The sequence below is a fragment of the Dendropsophus ebraccatus genome, chromosome 11, assembly GCF_027789765.1.
Source record: "Dendropsophus ebraccatus isolate aDenEbr1 chromosome 11, aDenEbr1.pat, whole genome shotgun sequence".
Lineage (NCBI taxonomy): Eukaryota > Metazoa > Chordata > Amphibia > Anura > Hylidae > Dendropsophus > Dendropsophus ebraccatus.
The window spans coordinates 101,360,079-101,379,376 of NC_091464.1; the positions used below are offsets into that span (position 1 = coordinate 101,360,079).

Genomic DNA, 19,298 nt, shown 5'->3' on the forward strand with positions numbered 1-19,298 from the left:
GGGAATGCATAGATGAACATCCCTTGCCAGGAGATTGAACGGCCGTCCACCGCTAAGGGCTGGTCTGCCCGAGATAGGGAGCAGAAGTTCTGGAGCTTTGTGTTGGTGCGAGTGGCCATGACATTTACTTCTGGTTGTCCCCATCTCTGCACTATTTGATTGAAGATTAAGGTGTTCAACTCCCATTCTCCAGGATGAATTTTCTCTCTGCTCAGCCAGTCGGCTTTGGTGTTTAGACAACCCTTGATGTGGACTGCTGAGATGCTCAATAGGTGGGCTTCTGCCCACTTCATCAACCGGACTCCGTGTCCCTCCCTGCTTGTTCAGATAAAATACGGAAGTTAGATTGTCCGACTGTATCTGGACTGCTTTGTGATAGAGAACGTGGCTGAAATGTAGAAAAGACATCCTTATTGCTTTCAATTCCCTCATGTTGGAGGAAAGGCGCTGCTCCAATGGTGACCATTTTTTCTGGACCCAAAGAGATCCCACATGGGCACTTCAGCCTAAGCTTGAGGCATCCGTGGTGAGGACTATAACTGGAGGAGTTATCAGACTCTTGCCCTGAAGAAGACGTGATGGAGTAAGCCACCATTTGAGGTCTTGCTTGACCTTGGATGTTATCGGCATGAGACAGTCCAGATACACTGGGGATCTTTTCCAATGTTGGAGGATTTGATCCTGAAGAATTCTGATGTGAGACTTCGCCCACTGCACCGCATCTATTGAGGAAGTCATCATTCCTAGAACCCTCATGGCAAAACGAATGGAACACTGTTTTCTTGATAACAGGGAAGACACCGCATTGTTGATTTTTGATACTCTGTCCGGAGTAAGGAACAGACACATCTCCTGAGTATCTATGATGAAGCCAAGGTAAGTAATCCTTGTGGTTGGAGTTAGATGGGATTTCTTGAAATTCACAAGGAAACCATGTTTCTCCAGGGTCTTCATTGTTATCTCCAGATGATGAAGTAGAAGTTCTTCTGATGGGGCAGATATTAGCCAATCGTCTAGATATGGGGTGATACAAACCCCTTGCATTCTGAGATGGGCTGTAAGCACAACGGCTATCTTTGTGAACACTCTTGGTACTGAAGTTATGCCGAATGGCAGGCACGTGAATTGCAAATGTTTCACTTTCCCCTGATGAAGAAACGCTACCCAGAGAAACTTTCGGTGATTTTTCAGAATTGGGACATGCAGGTATGCGTCCTGCAGGTCTATCGTGGTCATAAGGTCTCCTCTTTGAATATTGAGGACAGCAGACTAGATCGTTTCCATTTTGAATTTCTTCTTGATGAAGAACGGATTCAGGTAAGTTAGATCGATTACCAATCTCCAACCTCCTCCTGCTTTGGAAACTGGAAAGATGGGCGAGTAGACTCCTGTATACTCTTCTTCCTCTGGAACTTCTTCTAGTGCATTTTTGCTGATGAAGTCCAGTAGAAGTTGATGAATCACTTGATTTTTCCCCTTGTTCAAGATGAACCTGTCTGGTGGACGTTCTCTGAATTCTAGAGAATAACCTCTTGTTATGGTGGAAACCACCCAGGCATCTGAGGATGTTAGCGACCAAGTGTCTGCAAAGTTTAGGAGCCTTGCGCCCACAGGAGGAGGTTGCAGACTGGCGTCATGCACGGTCTTCCTTGGAGTCAAACTTCTTTTTAGTGCTGGATCCGGACTGCTGCTTGTTGCTCTTAAACTGTCCTCTTCCCCTAGGGGAACGAAAATTGGACTGCCTCTTAGGGGACCCTTGAAAACGATTTTTATACAATTTGAAGAGTTTTCTTTTCTGTGGAAAAAAAGCCCCTTTGCCTCTATTTATTTTGTTCAGGATGTCATCCAGCTGTGTGCCGAACAATGAGGATGGATCAAAGGGAAGCGAGATGAAATGGTTCTTTGCTAGAACATCACCACTCCACTGCTTCATCCATAGGGCTCGCCAAATTGGATAAGGCCATAGCTTTTGAAGAAAACTTCAGGCTATCCAATGGACTGTCACATAGAAAGTCTGCAGCAGCCTTCATCCTTGACATGTTGTCCAACAGGTCCTCTCTAGGAACTCCGTCCTCGATGTCATGCTGGAGCTGGCTTAACCAGAGACGGAGGACCCTCGCTACAGGAATAGACGTCATATTAATCCTGGAGGAGGATGCTACTGCAGAGTAAGTCTTCTTACATAGAGAGTCCGCTTTTCTCTCCATTGGATCACTGAGGAGAGAGGAGTCCTCAGATGGAAGTACTGACTTCTTAAGACAGTTGTGCAGCAGGTAAATCCACCTTAGGTGGAGTAGACCAGTCCTCAGTGGACTCTGCATCAAGTCTATATGTAGTCTTGAATTTGGACAGAGAGTCAGATTTTCCTGGCTTAGACCAGGGTTTTTTAACCAGTCCCTGACCAGGGGATGTGAAGGGAACACTTTATTTTTATTTGATGGGAAATAAAATATCTGGTCCTTCTTAGGCTTGTGAGCCACATCTCAGTCAGATTCAAGGGTCTGAGTCACCAGCGGAGCGGCTGTCAGACACCCAATTTACTTCAGAGGCAGAGGAGGAGGATGGAGCAGGTGCTGCCCGCTTATGAGGCTTATGTAGGCTGAGAGGTGAGTGCAGCTTTAACCTCTTGGAAGGTTTCTGTTAACCATTTGGGTTCATTTGTTTCTGAGTTCTGGTAGATCTGCATCTAGAGCCCACAGAATGTCCCCAGGAGTCAGGTAAGGGCTGGTCACACCTAGCACAGGTGTTGTGTTTAGCCTTCCTTTTCCTCTTGCCTCCTGATTCAGACATTCTGCAAGACAGATAGGAAATCATCAGTGTCAGGCAGAAAAACCAAAATGACATAAGGACACCCCAGGAGACCGACAATACCTCTAAACAGCTAAGGGATCCGCTGCCCAGGCTGAGCGCGGTCCCTGCACGCTCTGACTGGCTTTTATGTGCAAAAGCCCGCCTCTTGACGAGTCTCCGGGCGCCATCTTGGATGAGGGCATATTGCATCTGGAGCCAGCAGAGTCTAGCAGTGGCCTCTACAGGGATCCTGAACGGCGTTCACTGCCACAGAGGACACAAGGAGGTACCCGAACATACAGAAAGAGCACAAAAGATACTGGTCTGATTTATAACTCACCTGAGGATAGTGCAAGCACCATGCGGGCTGTGAGATACAGGCGCCAGCCATAAGCATGGTACACAGCCGAGGGACACAGTTCACCCAGGTATACAGCTGTTTTTATTCAAGCCCCAGGGACCAGCTTGTGGTATAGAGGCAGGCACCATTTTCTTATACCTTCTGACCGGACAGAAGAAAAACAACTACAATGGTCTGAGCGCTTCTCTACCTTCTGTAACCTTACCAGGTGCAAATCATTCATCTTTACTCTGTATTGCTAGATTAACCCTTCTGTACCGGGTCAGCAGGAATCCTTTAACCCATTCGTGTGCTGCCAAGGACGAACAAGAAATACTTATTATCCTCCTGTATGAGTGTGTATATATCTCCCCATTCTGTGTAGGTATACAGCACTGTATTATATACTTATTATCCCTCTCCTGTATGAGTGTGTATATATCTCCCCATTCTGTGTAGGTATACAGCAGTGTATTATATACTTATTATCCCTCTCCTGTATGAGTGTGTATATATCTCCCCATTCTGTGTAGGTATACAGCAGTGTATTATATACTTATTATCCCTCTCCTGTATGAGTGTGTATATATCTCTCCATTCTGTGTAGGTATACAGCAGTGTATTATATACTTATTATCCCCCTCCTGTACGAGTGTGTATATATCTCTCCATTCTGTGTAGGTATACAGCAGTGTATTATATACTTATTATCCTCCTGTATGAGTGTGTATATATCTCTCCATTCTGTGTAGGTATACAGCAGTGTATTATATACTTATTATCCTCCTGTATGAGTGTGTATATTTCTCCCCATTCTGTGTAAGTATACAGCAGTGTATTATATACACACACTCATACAGGAGGGATAATAAGTATATAATACACTGCCGTATACCTACACAGAATGGAGAGATATATTATCCCTCCTGTATGAGTGTGTATATTTCTCCCCATTCTGTGTAGGTATACAGTAGTGTAATATATACTTATTATCCCTCCTGTATGAGTGTGTATAAGTATATAATACACTGCTGTATACCTACACAGAATGGGGAGAAATATACAAACTCATACAGGAGGTTAATATCTCCCATTCTGTGTAGGTATACAGCAGTGTATTATATACTTATACACATATATCTCCCCATTCTGTGTAGGTATACAGCAGTGTATTATATAATTATTATCCTCCTGTATGAGTGTGTATATATCTCTCCATTCTGTGTAGGTATACAGCAGTGTATTATATACTTATTATCCTCCTGTATGAGTGTGTATATAATACACTGCTGTATACCTACACAGGTCTTTTTCTTCCCATATTTTTCCAGACACTATAGGAGATGGGACAATCTGAATTTTTGAAATTTTATTTGCCATATTCCATCTGATGACACGTGAACATACAGGAGATATACAGCCCTCATATACAACATACAGTACAGAGGAGCATATACACCCCCTGGGGGCACCTTCTATACAGTACATGACATTATATACATCCTCTACATTACAGTGTGGGCGGCAGGTCCTTACACATTGGATACATAGATCCTGGTAGACAATGTCACTGCCATATGGTGGTATACTGATACAGAGGCCGCACACATGTCAGCCTATACCATGAGGCCATATATACTGGGAGATCCCTACTCCATGTATACCAGAAGATCCTAAACCCATATATACTGGGAGATCCCTACTCCCTAGGACTGGACTAGGAGTATCTGTTTCATCTTCAAATAAAAGTTTGCTTTTATGGGACTGGACAATCTTCTTTCTTCGTCTTGCATTTGCTGTGTGCCATCCAGCTGTCCCGTGCACCATCCAGGCCTCCCAGCGGAGGTTCAGTCAGCTGCCTTACTTTTACTCCATTTGATCCCTACTCCCTGTATGGCAGAAGGCCCCACCCCCAGTAACACTGCAGAGTCCCTCCCCCCATGATCAGTCAATCAGAACCTCAGGTCATTAAAGGGAACCTGTCACCCGGGACGCACCCCCCCAGTGCTGCCCCGGACACTTACCCTTACCTGCAAGTCCCTCTGCGCCTGTGTCCCGGGTGACAGGTTCCCTTTAAGTCTGGCACCATATTACTGCCGCTCCACAGGCCAGGACACACACACATATATACATTATATATATATATATATATATATATACACATACACACACATTTATATATACACATATACCTATATATATAATATATATATACACACACACATACACACATACATACACGTGTACGAGGCCTAAATGTAAACATGATAAACATCTGCACCTTCTATAGAAGTATAATAAATACACAACAATACGCTCCCTATATACACAGTGTATACATCATCGCCTCTACAATATTTTGGGCTCAGAATGAAGATTCCCTGAGATATCGTCAGCCATTTACAGACTTCATAATGTACCTAAAAAACGGACCCCCCCCCCACCTGGAGCCCCACATGAGTGTGCCTGTAGCTTCATACAGAGGGTCTCTCGGATTCCAATCAGACCCACGGTACAGGCCCACAGGGTCTCCATACAGGATGCATCCGAAACCGCTAACATCTCACAATTATGTAACTTCAATAACCGGACCTGGAAAACGTGTGTGTACATCAGGGAGCTCGGGAGGGGATATGGGGTCAGCAGCAATATACAAAGGGTCGTCTACAAGGGGTCAGCAGCAATATACAAAAGGTCGTCTACAAGGGGTCAGCCGCAACGGCATCGGGAGATGATGGACACAAACGTAGTATCCGATTCTGGACCTTCATATAGTAACCTGGACAACAACCCTCCCCCCCCCCCCCCCCCCTCCTCTTAATGTTCCTTCCACCTGTAAAACAAGACAAAAACAGGACATTAAAACCCAATATTTATCACCGCTGTCAGACCCACCACCCTCCAGGAAAACTACAATCCCCATCATTCTAGGCCAGACTAGGTTTTTGTGGCTCCTCTGCCCAAGTCAGAAAATATAGATTACACCTTACTGAGGTAATGGTACGATGGAGGAGGAGAGGATAGAATATACCGAGGTAATGGTATATTCTATCCTCTCCTCCTCCATCGTACCATTACCTCGGTATATTCTATCCTCTCCTCCTCCATCGTACCAAGGTAATGGTACGATGGAGGAGGAGATGGAGAAGGAGGAGGAGATGGAGAAGGAGGAGGAGATGGAGGAGGAGAGGATAGAATACACCGAGGTAATGGTACGATGGAAGAGGAGAGGATAGAATACACCGAGGCAATGGTACGATGGAGGAGGAGAGGATAGAATATACCGAGGTAATGGTACGATGGAGGAGGAGAGGATAGAATATACCAAGGTAATGGTACGATGGAGGAGGAGATGATAGAATATACCGAGGTAATGGTACGATGGAGGAGGAGAGGATAGAATATACCGAGGTAATGGTACGATGGAGGAGGAGATGGAGAAGGAGGAGGAGATGGAGGAGAAGGAGGAGGAGATGCAGGAGAAGGAGGAGGAGATGGAGGAGGAGAGGATAGAATACACCGAGGTAATGGTACGATGGAGGAGGAGAGGATAAAATATACCGAGGTAATGGTACGATGGAGGAGGAGAGGATAAAATATACCAAGGTAATGGTACAATGGAGGAGGAGAGGATAGAATATACCGAGGTAATGGTACGATGGAGGAGGAGAGGATAAAATATACCGAGGTAATGGTACGATGGAGGAGGAGATGGAGAAGGAGGAGGAGATGGAGGAGAAGGAGGAGGAGATGGAGGAGGAGAGGATAGAATACACCGAGCTAATGGTACGATGGAGGAGGAGGAGAGGATAGAATATACCGAGGTAATGGTACGATGGAGGAGGAGGAGGAGAGGATAAAATATACCGAGGTAATGGTACGATGGAGGAGGAGGAGGAGAGGATAAAATATACCGAGGTAATGGTACGATGGAGGAGGAGAGGATAGAATATACCGAGGTAATGGTACGATGGAGGAGGAGAGGATAGAATATACCGAGGTAATGGTACGATGGAGGAGGAGATGGAGAAGGAGGAGGAGATGGAGGAGAAGGAGATGGAGGAGAAGGAGGAGGAGATGGAGGAGAAGGAGATGGAGGACTTACTCGGTCTGTTCTATAACTTGGGGCCGAATACATTTCAGTTCTTTTTTGATGAGACGCAGTAAAAACTGAGAATAAAAGTTAAAAAGAATTAAAATACTAAGATCACAGGCGGCCTCCGGGGCACACGGGCCAGGGCACACGGGCGGCCTCCGGGGCACACCGGCCAGGGCACACGGGCGGCCTCCGGGGCACACGGGCGGCCTCCAGGGCACACCGGCCAGGGCACACGGGCGGCCTCCGGGGCACACCGGCCAGGGCACACGGGCGGCCTCCGGGGCACACCGGCCAGGGCACACGGGCGGCCTCCGGGGCACACCGGCCAGGGCACACGGGCGGCCTCCAGGGCACACGGGCGGCCTCATGTAAGGATTACTCACCAACAATGCAAATGCATCACTCAGCATAAGCATGAAAAACACATTGTGCCAACCATACGGCGACAGGAGGCCGGCCAGCAGAGGACCGAGGGCAGCACCTAGAGAGAGAGAACGAGAGAGAGAGAACGAGAGAACGAGAGAGAGAGAGAGAGAACGAGAGAGAGAGAACGAGAACGAGAGAGAGAGAACGAGAACGAGAGAGAGAGAGAACGAGAGAGAGAGAGAGAACGAGAGAGAGAGAGAGAACGAGAGAGAGAGAGAGAACGAGAGAGAGAGAGAGAACGAGAGAGAGAGAGAACGAGAGAACGAGAGAGAGAGAGAGAGAGAGAACGAGAGAGAGAGAACGAGAACGAGAACGAGAGAGAGAGAGAGAGAACGAGAGAGAGAGAACGAGAGAGAGAGAACGAGAACGAGAGAGAGAGAGAGAGAGAGAGAACGAGAGAGAGAGAACGAGAACGAGAGAGAGAGAGAGAGAGAGAGAGAGAGACCAGTCAGGGCATATATATGTATACATGTACACACAAACACAAGAATGTAAAATATTTTATATGACTCCTGATCCCTACAGGTATATACTATATTATATATGATGGGGTTACCCCCTGTATCCCGATCCCTATATCATAAAAATCAAAGTCTGTCTGTCCTTCCGTCCGTCCTTCTGTTCTGTCTGTCCTTCCGTCCGTCCTTCTGTTCTGTCTGTCCTTCCGTCCGTCCTTCTGTTCTGTCTGTCCTTCCGTCCGTCCTTCTGTTCTGTCTGTCCTTCCGTCCGTCCTTCTGTTCTGTCTGTCCTTCCGTCCGTCCTTCTGTTCTGTCTGTCCTTCCGTCCGTCCTTCTGTTCTGTCTGTCCTTCCGTCCGTCCTTCTGTTCTGTCTGTCCTTCCGTCCGTCCTTCTGTTCTGTCTGTCCTTCCGTCCGTCCTTCTGTTCTGTCTGTCCTTCCGTCCGTCCTTCTGTTCTGTCTGTCCTTCCGTCCGTCCTTCTGTTCTGTCTGTCCTTCCGTCCGTCCTTCTGTTCTGTCTGTCCTTCCGTCCGTCCTTCTGTTCTGTCTGTCCTTCCGTCCGTCCTTCTGTTCTGTCTGTCCTTCCGTCCGTCCTTCTGTTCTGTCTGTCCTTCCGTCCGTCCTTCTGTTCTGTCTGTCCTTCCGTCCGTCCTTCTGTTCTTCCTTCCGTCCGTCCTTCCGTCCTTCCGTCCTTCCTTCCTTCCGTCCTTCCTTCCTTCCGTCCTTCCTTCCTTCCGTCCTTCCTTCCTTCCGTCCTTCCTTCCTTCCGTCCTTCCTTCCTTCCGTCCTTCCTTCCTTCCGTCCTTCCGTCCTTCCTTCCTTCCGTCCTTCCTTCCTTCCTTCCGTCCTTCCTTCCTTCCTTCCGTCCTTCCTTCCTTCCGTCCTTCCTTCCTTCCGTCCTTCCTTCCTTCCTTCCGTCCTTCCGTCCTTCCGTCCTTCCTTCCTTCCGTCCTTCCGTCCTTCCTTCCTTCCGTCCTTCCTTCCGTCCTTCCTTCGGAACCTTCCTTCCGTCCTTCCGTCCTTCCTTCCTTCCGTCCTTCCTTCCTTCCGTCCTTCCTTCCGTCCTTCCTTCCTTCCTTCCGTCCTTCCTTCCTTCCGTCCTTCCTTCCGTCCTTCCTTCCGTCCGTCTGTCCTCTATAGACTTCCAAACGCCTGAACCGTTTGACCCCAAATTTGGCCCACAGATACATTGGGTGCCCGGGAAGGTTATTGCGAAGGTCCCGTCCCCGCCAGATGTACAGGAGGGAAGGGGGAGGGGAAAGAGAGGCGCCCCATAGAGATGAATGGGAAAATCTCCTCACTGCACACAGGTGATATAATTAGCTGCAGCAGACACGGCAGTTGGAGCCTTAGCAACCAATAGGATTACTGCTTTCATTTTCACAGGGAGCAATGGTTGCTAGGGAAGCTGCCTCACAACATCCACAGTAATAACTGGTAGACCCCCTACTCCAACTATACAGTACAGGTATACAGGACCCCCTACTCCATCTATACAGTACATGTATACAGGACCCCCTACTCCATCTATACAGTACATGTATACAGGACCCCTACTCCATCTATACAGTACATGTATATACAGGACCCCCTACTCCATCTATACAGTACAGGTATATACAGGACCCCCTACTCCATCTATACAGAACATGTATATACAGGACCCCCTACTCCATCTATACAGTACATGTATACAGGACCCCCTACTCCATCTATACAGTACATGTATATACAGGGCCCCCTACTCCAACTATACAGTACCCCCTACTCCAACTATACAGTACATGTATATACAGGACCCCCTACTCCATCTATACAGTACGTGTACTGTATATACAGGAACCCCTACTCCATCCATACAGTACATGTATATACAGGACCCCCTACTCCATCTATACAGTACATGTATATACAGGACCCCCTACTCCATCTATACAGTACATGTATATACAGGACCCCCTACTCCATCTATACAGTACATGTTTATACAGGGCCCCCTACTCCATCTATACAGGTATACCAAACTGTGACTGGGTAACACTGCCACACCAGACCTGACCAATATCGCCATACTGTGACTGGATAACACCGCCATAACAGACCTGACCAATACCGGCAAACTGTGACTGGATTACACCATCATATCAGACCTGACCAATACCGCCATAGTGTGCTGGATAACACTGCCATACCAGACCTAACCAATACCGCCACACTGTGACTGGATAACATCGCCACACCAGACCTGACCAATACCGCCATACTGTAACTGGATAACACTGTCATATCAGACCTGACCAATACAGCTATACTGTGACTGGATAACACTGCCATACCAGACCTGACCAATACCGGCAAACTGTGACTGGGTAACACCGCCACACCAGACCTGACCAATACCGCCATACTGTGACTGGATAACCCTGCCATACCAGACCTGACCAATACCGCCATACTGTGCTGGATAACACTGTCATACCAGACCTGACCAATACCGACACACTGTGACTGAATAACACTGCCATACGGGTAAATACAACCCTGCAGGTATACAGGACACTACAGGTATACAGGACCCCAAAAGTATACACTACAGGTGCACGGGACCTCCACAAAACTATATACTACAGGTATACAGGACCTCCACCAACTATATATATGTCAGGTATAGAGGACCTCCACCAACTATATACTACAGGTATACAGGACCCCAAAACTATACACTACAGGTATACAGGAACTCCACCAACTATAAAACTATACACTACAGGTATACAGCACCTTCACCAACTCTATACTACAAGTATACAGGACCCCAAAGCTATATACTACAGGTATACAGGAACTCCACCAGCTATATACTACAGGTATATAGGACCCCAAACTATACACTACAGGTATACAGGACCTCCACCAACTCTATACTATAGTTATACAGGACCCTCAAACTATTTACTACAGGTGTACAGGAACTCCACCAGCTATATACTACAGGTATATAGGACCCCAAACTATACACTACAGGTATACAGGACCTCCACCAACTCTATACTATAGTTATACAGGACCCTCAAACTATTTACTACAGGTATACAAGACCTCCACCAATTATACACTACAGGTATCCAGAACCCTCAAACTATAAACTACAGGTATACAAGACCTCCACCAACTATACATTACAGGTATACAGCACCAACTATATACTACAGGTATACAGGACCCCTGAACTATACAGTACAGGTATACAGGACCTCCCTCAACTATACACTACAGGTATACAGCCCCCCCTCAACTACACACTACAGGTATACAGCCCCCCCCCCCAACTATGCACTACAGATATGCGAGACCCCCAAAAACTATACATTGTGGGTATACAGAACCCCTCCAAGTATGCACTACAGGTATACACTAATTCCACTGATTAACTCAGATGAAACAATACCTTTAGCTTGGCCTCCTGGGCACCTTAGAACAAATCTAATTAACAGACTGACACTTTATACCCGGGCAGCGCCGGGTACATTTTCTAGTATTATATATGATGGAAATCCCCCTGTATCCTGATCCCTACAGGTATATACTATATTATATATGCTGGGGTTACCTCTGTATCCTGATCCCTACAGGTATATACTATATTGTATATGATGGAAATCCCCCTGTATCCTGATCCCTACAGGTATATACTATATTATATATGATGGGGTTACCTCTGTATCCTGATCCCTACAGGTATATACTATATTATATATGATGGGAATCCCCCTGTATCCTGATCCCTACAGGTATATACTATATTATATATGATGGGAATCCCCCTGTATCCTGATCCCTACAGGTATATACTATATTATATATGCTGGGGTTACCTCTGTATCCTGATCCCTACAGGTATATACTATATTATATATGATGGGGTTACCTCTGTATCCTGATCCCTACAGGTATATACTATATTATATATGATGGGGTTACCCCTGTATCCTGATCCCTACAGGTATATACTATATTATATATGATGGGGATCCACCAGGAGACATGGAGGAGGCCGTAGCAGCAGGCCCGCTTTCTCCGCCTCTGTGTAAGGAGGACCAGGAGGAGCACTGCCAGAGCCCTGCACAATGTCCTCCAGCAGCCACCAATGTCCATGTGTCTGCACCAACGGTTAGAGACTGCCTCCATGAGGACGGTATCTGGGCCAGACGTCCACAGATGGGGGGGGGGATGTGCTCACACCCCAACATCGGGCAGGACGCTTGGCATATACCAGAGAACCCCAGGATTGGCAGATTCACCACTGGCGCCCCCTGTGCTCCTCACAGATGAGAGCAGGTTCACACTGAGCACATGTGACAGAGTCTGGAGACGCCGCAGAAAGCAATCTGCTGCCTGCAACGTCCTTCAGCATGAGCGGTCTGGCAGGGGGTCAGGGCATTTCTTTGGGGGGCGCACAGCCCTCCATGTGCTGCCAAAGGTAGCCTGACTGCCATTATATACCGAGACCCTCAGAGACCTTGTGAGACCATATGCTGGTGGGGTTGGGGTTCCTCCTAATGTAGGAACTGCTGACACACTCCCGCCACATGAGGTCTAGCAGTGTTCTGCAAGATGGAGGCAGTGAAGCTATGGACTGGCCGCCCGTTCCCCTGAATCCCATTGAGCACATCGGGGACATCATGTCTCCTCTATCCACCAACGTCACATTGCAGCACAGACTGTCCAGGAGTTGGCGGCTGCTTTAGTCCAGGTCTGGGAGGAGATCCCTCAGGAGACCATCAGCCACCTCATCAGGAGCACGCCCGGGCCTTGTAGGGAGGTCATACAGACACCTCATCAGGAGCATGTCCGGGCCTTGTAGGGAGGTCATACACCTCTTCAGGAGCATGTCCGGGCCTTGTAGGGAGGTCATACACCTCTTCAGGAGCATGTCCGGGCCTTGTAGGGAGGTCATACAGCCACCTCATCAGGAGCATGCCCGGGCCTTGTAGGGAGATCATACAGACACCTCATCAGGAGCATGCCCGGGCCTTGTAGGGAGGTCATACACCTCTTCAGGAGCATGTCCGGGCCTTGTAGGGAGATCATACAGACACCTCATCAGGAGCATGCCCGGGCCTTGTAGGGAGGTCATACACCTCATCAGGAGCATGCCCGAGCCTTGTAGGGAGGTCATACAGCCACCTCATCAGGGGCATGCCCGGGCCTTGTAGGGAGGTCATACAGCCACCTCATCAGGAGCATGCCCGGGCCTTGTAGGGAGGTCATACAGCCACCTCATCAGGAGCATGCCCGGGCCTTGTAGGGAGGTCATACAGCCACCTCATCAGGGGCATGCCCGGGCCTTGTAGGAAGGTCATACACCTCATCAGGAGCATGCCCGGACCTTGTAGGGAGGTCATACACCTCATCAGGAGCATGCCCGGGCCTTGTAGGGAGGTCATATAGACACCTCATCAGGAGCATGCCCGGGCCTTGTAGGGAGGTCATACACCTCATCAGGAGCATGCCCGGGCCTTGTAGGGAGGTCATACAGCCACCTCATCAGGAGCATGCCCGGGCCTTGTAGGGAGGTCATACAGCCACCTCATCAGGGGCATGCCCGGGCCTTGTAGGAAGGTCATACACCTCATCAGGAGCATGCCCGGACCTTGTAGGGAGGTCATACACCTCATCAGGAGCATGCCCGGGCCTTGTAGGGAGGTCATATAGACACCTCATCAGGAGCATGCCCGGGCCTTGTAGGGAGGTCATACACCTCATCAGGAGCATGCCCGGGCCTTGTAGGGAAGTCATACACCTCATCAGGAGCATGCCCGGGCCTTGTAGGGAGGTCATACAGGCACACACAATACTTATATGGTATAAGGACATTACTAGAGATGAGAGAGTAGTGAAATATTCGAAAATTCGATTCATGTAGACAGCCATACTAGACTATTCGATCGAATATTGAACCCTATTAAAGTAAATGGGAAACCAAAATTCGACCACTTGGAGGTCACCAAGTCCAAAATGACCCCTCAGGAAATTATGCCAACACCTCTGGCTGCATCTAACTGACAGGGACAGCATACCTGGCTGCATCTAACTGACTGCATCTAGCCAACTGGGACAGCAGGGGAAGCGTGCCTGACTGCATCTAACCAACTAGGACAGCAGGGGAAGCATGCCTGGCTGCATCTAACCAACTGGGACAGTAGGGGAAGCATGCCTGGCTGCATCTAACCAACTGGGACAGCAGGGGAAGCATGCCTGGCTGCATCTAACCAACTGGGACAGCAGGGGAAGCATGCCTGGCTGCATCTAACCGACAGGGAGAGCAGGGGGAAGCATGCCTGACTGCAGCTAACCAACTAGGACAGCAGGGGAAGCATGGCCTGACTGCATCTAACCAACTAGGACAGCAGGGGAAGCATGCCTGGCTGCATCTAACCAACTAGGACAGCAGGGGAAGCATGCCTGGCTGTATCTAACCAACTGGGACAGCAGGGGAAGCATGCCTGGCTGCATCTAACCGACAGGGACAGCAGGGGGAAGCATGCCTGACTGCAGCTAACCAACTGGGACAGCAGGGGAAGTGTGCCTGGCTGCATCTAACCAACTAGGACAGCAGGGGAAGCATGCCTGGCTGTATCTAACCAACTGGGACAGCAGGGGAAGCATGCCTGGCTGCATCTAACCGACAGGGACAGCAGGGGAAGCATGCCTGACTGCAGCTAACCAACTGGGACAGCAGGGGAAGCATGCCTGACTGCAGCTAACCAACTGGGACAGCAGGGGAAGCATGCCTGGCTGCATCTAACTGACAGGGACAGCAGGGGGAAGCATGCCTGACTGCAGCTAACCAACTAGGACAGCAGGGGAAGCATGCCTGGCTGTATCTAATCGACTGGGACAGCAGGGGGAAGCATGCCTGACTGCAGCTAACCGACAGGGACAGCAGGGGGAAGCATGCCTGACTGCATCTAACCAACTAGGACAGCAGGGGAAGCATGCCTGGCTGCATCTAACCAACTAGGACAGCAGGGGAAGCATGCCTGGCTGCATCTAACCAACTAGGACAGCAGGGGAAGCATGCCTGGCTGTATCTAACCGACTGGGACAGCAGGGGAAGCATGCCTGACTGCAGCTAACCAACTGGGACAGCAGGGGAAGCATGGCCTGACTGCATCTAACCAACTGGGACAGCAGGGGAAGCATGGCCTGGCTGCATCTAACATGCCAAAGTTGCAGCATTACGCCACTATCACTGCCTCTCAGCTATACACTCTAAACACAATATAACCTCTATGAAACGTGGAAAATACACCAGGAAACCTTCTTTCCGCTACATTATTATGGACAGAAAGCAAAAGTGTAAGCCAAAGAATCATTTTCCTGAACTCCTTTAAAATCACATTGCCTACAACAACTACAGATGGAATAAGCAAGGGGGAAATCGCACCGCACCCACCGCTAACTATCATTGTGTGTGTTTTATGTGGTCTGATACTTCCTACACATAAAGGGGGGGGGGGGGGGATTCTCATCAAAACAATGTAAAAACTGAAGACGTTGAGGCCAGTCGGTGAGGCGAGTCCTCCAAAAATCCTGGAGAACTGATAATACAGTCTTCTTAAGAATCCCTGGAATTTGAATGTTCACACTTTAAATCCTTTCAAGAGTATCTAAAAGGCGGTAAATTTAAATTGAATTTGATGGGAAAAAACCCCACTACTCCCGCCTCTACCCACCTGTGATCCTGAAAGGCTCCTGAGAGTGGGCAAGGGTGGGAGGGTCAGAGTGAGGTTTGTGGAGTCCAGACTATCCACAAGACTGGACTGTGTAGATGACTGGATGGTGGACAAGTGAGTGGAAGGATTATCGGCTATCCACTTTACCACCTGTTCCTGCTGCTGAGACCTCAACAGTGGTGTACCCCGGCCCCTGCTTAACTGTACCATGAAGCCAAGGATGCTGGAGGAGCATAATGCTGGCTGCCCTTCACCAGCACGCATAGTATCTCCACCCTCTTGACAGCAGCTTGTGCCCCCCACTAGCATTCCCGCACCCCCCTTCTCATCCTTTCACGCTACCATCACACATTGAAGCTGTTAAACTGGTTTCAATAGTGCACAGAACGCAAAACAGTAGTACCAAATTATTATATTTTTGGCACACTCTCAGTATACGGCTGTATACCCTATATCTGAAGTTACACTGCAGCCTATTCCTCACAGTACCCTCTAGCTGCCTATCTGACGCACTGATGTGCTGCAAGCCGGTGTAATAGCTGTATATATGTGTGATCAATCTCTGTTATCTATAGCTTTAGCTCTAACACCTTACTGCCCCTGCTACACACTGCCTAACACCTTACTGCCCCTGCTACACACTGCCTAACACCTTACTGCCCCTGCTACACACTGCCTAACACCTTACTGCCCCTGCTACACACTGTCTCCCTGCCTAACACATTACTGCCCCTGCTACACACTGTCTCCCTGTCTAACACCTTACTGCCCCTGCTACACACTGTCTCCCTGTCTAACACCTTACTGCCCCTGCTACACACTGTCTCCCTAACACCTTACTGCCCCCGCTACACACTGTCTCCCTGCCTAACACCTTACTGCCCCCGCTACACACTGTCTCCCTGCCTAACACCTTACTGCCCCTGCTACACACTGTCTCCCTGCCTAACACCTTACTGCCCCTGCTACACACTGTCTCCCTGTCTTAACACCTGACTCAATTTCTTCTATCCCCTAGGACCTTAGGCTAGGTTCACACTGCGTTTTCAGCATCCGTTTAACGCATCAGTTTTTTGCAAAAAACGCATGAAAAACGGATTGCAAAAAACGGATTCATTTGTGTGCATCAGTTTTTCCATTGACTTCCATTATAAAAAAAAACGGATCCTTTTTTTGGCGGACCAAAACGGACCAAAAAACGTTGCTGACCCTATTTTTCTGGACGTTAAAAAAAAACGGATCCGTTAAACGGATGCTGAAAACGCAGTGTGAACCTAGCCTTAGTGAGGTATCTCGGCCAGCTATGCTCTGCGACAGAGCCTGTGCCATGGGCCTTGTAGTACAAGACACTTACAGAAGGAGGTACTGGAGTCTTCCAACAGAAATCTAGAGGATGTAGATTCTTTGCATATCCTCTTGCCTACATCCTCTCATTGGCATGGTGGAGAGAGAGTTAAGACATGCAGAAGACTTAGAGAGCCAAAATGGCTCTTAGTCACTACAGACGCCTCTAGAACAGGCTGGGGCGCTTATCTGCATATACAGTCTACTACAGCAGGAGTCTGGATCCTCCCTCCAATGTCAGAGAATTAAGGGCCATTTGTTGCACTCAATGTCAGAGAATTAAGGGCCATTTGTTGCACTCTTATTCACAAAGCATGTATGGTGTACATCAACCAGTAAGGAGCCACCAGATCCTTTCCTCTCCTCAGCGAGACAGGCAAGATTTTTTGGTAGGCAGGCCCCCATTGGTCGGTAGGCAGGCCCCCCATTGGTCGGTAGGCAGGCCCCCCATTGGTCGGTAGGCAGGCCCCCCATTGGTCGGTAGGCAGGCCCCCCATTGGTCGGTAGGCAGGCCCCCCATTGGTCGGTAGGCAGGCCCCCCATTGGTCGGTAGGCAGGCCCCCCATTGGTCGGTAGGCAGGCCCCCCATTGGTCGGTAGGCAGGCCCCCCATTGGTCGGTAGGCAGGCCCCCATTGAGAGCCAGAGGGTTCTCACGGAGGGTATTGGAAACACTTTCTAACTCTAGGAGTAAAGCGACCAGTAGATCATATTAAAGGATTTGAAACATTTTTTCCAGAAGCGCTGTAAGGATAATCAAGTTGATGTGGATTCTCCTTCAACCCCTCAGTTACTGGAGTTTCTACAAGCAGGGTTCACCTGGGACCTCTCATTAGAACTAAAACAATTGTGTTCTTCCACCTTGAAGAAGTGGATGGCAAATACCTCAGACTTAACACGATTTTTCTCCTAGTAATATTGGCCAAGAGGGTTGGGGAGCTCCAGGCTCTTACACAGTGCTCCTATTCGTTAGGCTTCTATTAGAGATTTTTTTGTTTCCACTGATTAATGATAAATGATTGGAAACAAGCTCTTTTGGGAATGACCAGAAATCGTTTGCCATAATACATGAAACGATAGTTGTTAATTACGATCATTTGTATACTAGAATTTATAAATAATCGTAATTACAAACCAACGCCACGTACATACACCGAAGGATGAACAATGAATTTATGGTCAACTCTAAAGATGCGATCCATGAGATATAAATGAATGTTAGTAGTTTGATCGCTGCCGCGTACACACGGAAAGATTATCGCTTAGATCCAAACGATATAACGATCTTTGCAGGATCATCTTCCCGTGTTATACTCAGATTCTCAGCTGGAGATCAGGAAGAAGTGGACTATTTATCCCTAGGATGTAGTCAGATGCCTAAAGCGGTACCGGAACCTAGGGCTTTAGGAAAGCAGAGGATCTATTTGTTCAATTTCAAGGCAGAAGTACAGGACAAGCAGCATCTAAGCCTTCTCTAACTAGATAGATCCACCACTAGCCATGCTTCAAGGGGCCGGGACTCCGCCAGAATCCTCGTGTGCCCATTCTACAAGATCTGGAGCTGCCTTTTGGGCAGAAAGATCTCGTGTTTCCTTTGCCAGGTTGGCTCCATCAACCTTTATAGACTTTCTTCTCGGCCCGATTCGGCTGATATCGCTCTGAGAAATAGAGACAACGATCAGCCGATGATCGTTGGCTGATCGTTGATATAGGTTAGGACCTATATTTGTCGGGCGCCAGCCGCGCACCGCTACGTGTAATAGCGATATACATTACCTATGCATGGTGCAGGGCTCCTCTTTTCCTGCTTCTCCCGGGTCCCATGCGCTCCTCCAGCGTCAGGGAGGCCTGTCTCAGCTGACAGACCGCTCAGCCAATCAATGGCCGCAGCGGTCCCGGCCAGTGATTGGCTGAGTGGCCTGTCAGCCGAGACAGGCCTCCCTGACGCTTGAGGAGCGCGCGGGACCCGGGAGAAGCAGGAGAAGAAGAGCCCTGCACCCTGCATAGGTAATGTATACTAGTTAAGCTAGGGCTGCAAGGACATCAGTAACTATGTTCCTGCAGCCCTTGTTTAACAATAATCGGGCTGTGGAATAGGCCCAGTA

The 19,298-nt window shown here is 48.6% G+C and overlaps 1 protein-coding gene across 2 annotated transcripts in view; it reads right to left on the minus strand.

Annotated features, from left to right (window-relative positions):
- Positions 1-4,484: 4,484 nt before the first annotated feature.
- The window catches only part of SLC37A1 (solute carrier family 37 member 1), a 28,821-nt gene continuing 14,007 nt past the window's right edge, over positions 4,485-19,298 (minus strand). For both annotated transcript variants that reach the window (XM_069946234.1, XM_069946235.1), the window contains exons 18-20: positions 7,613-7,710; positions 7,236-7,300; positions 4,485-5,963 (exon numbers count right to left, since the gene is read on the minus strand). In XM_069946234.1, coding sequence (XP_069802335.1) covers positions 5,948-5,963; positions 7,236-7,300; positions 7,613-7,710 — 179 coding nt within the window. In that variant the 3' untranslated portion in view covers positions 4,485-5,947. The remainder of the gene's footprint in view (positions 5,964-7,235; positions 7,301-7,612; positions 7,711-19,298) is intronic.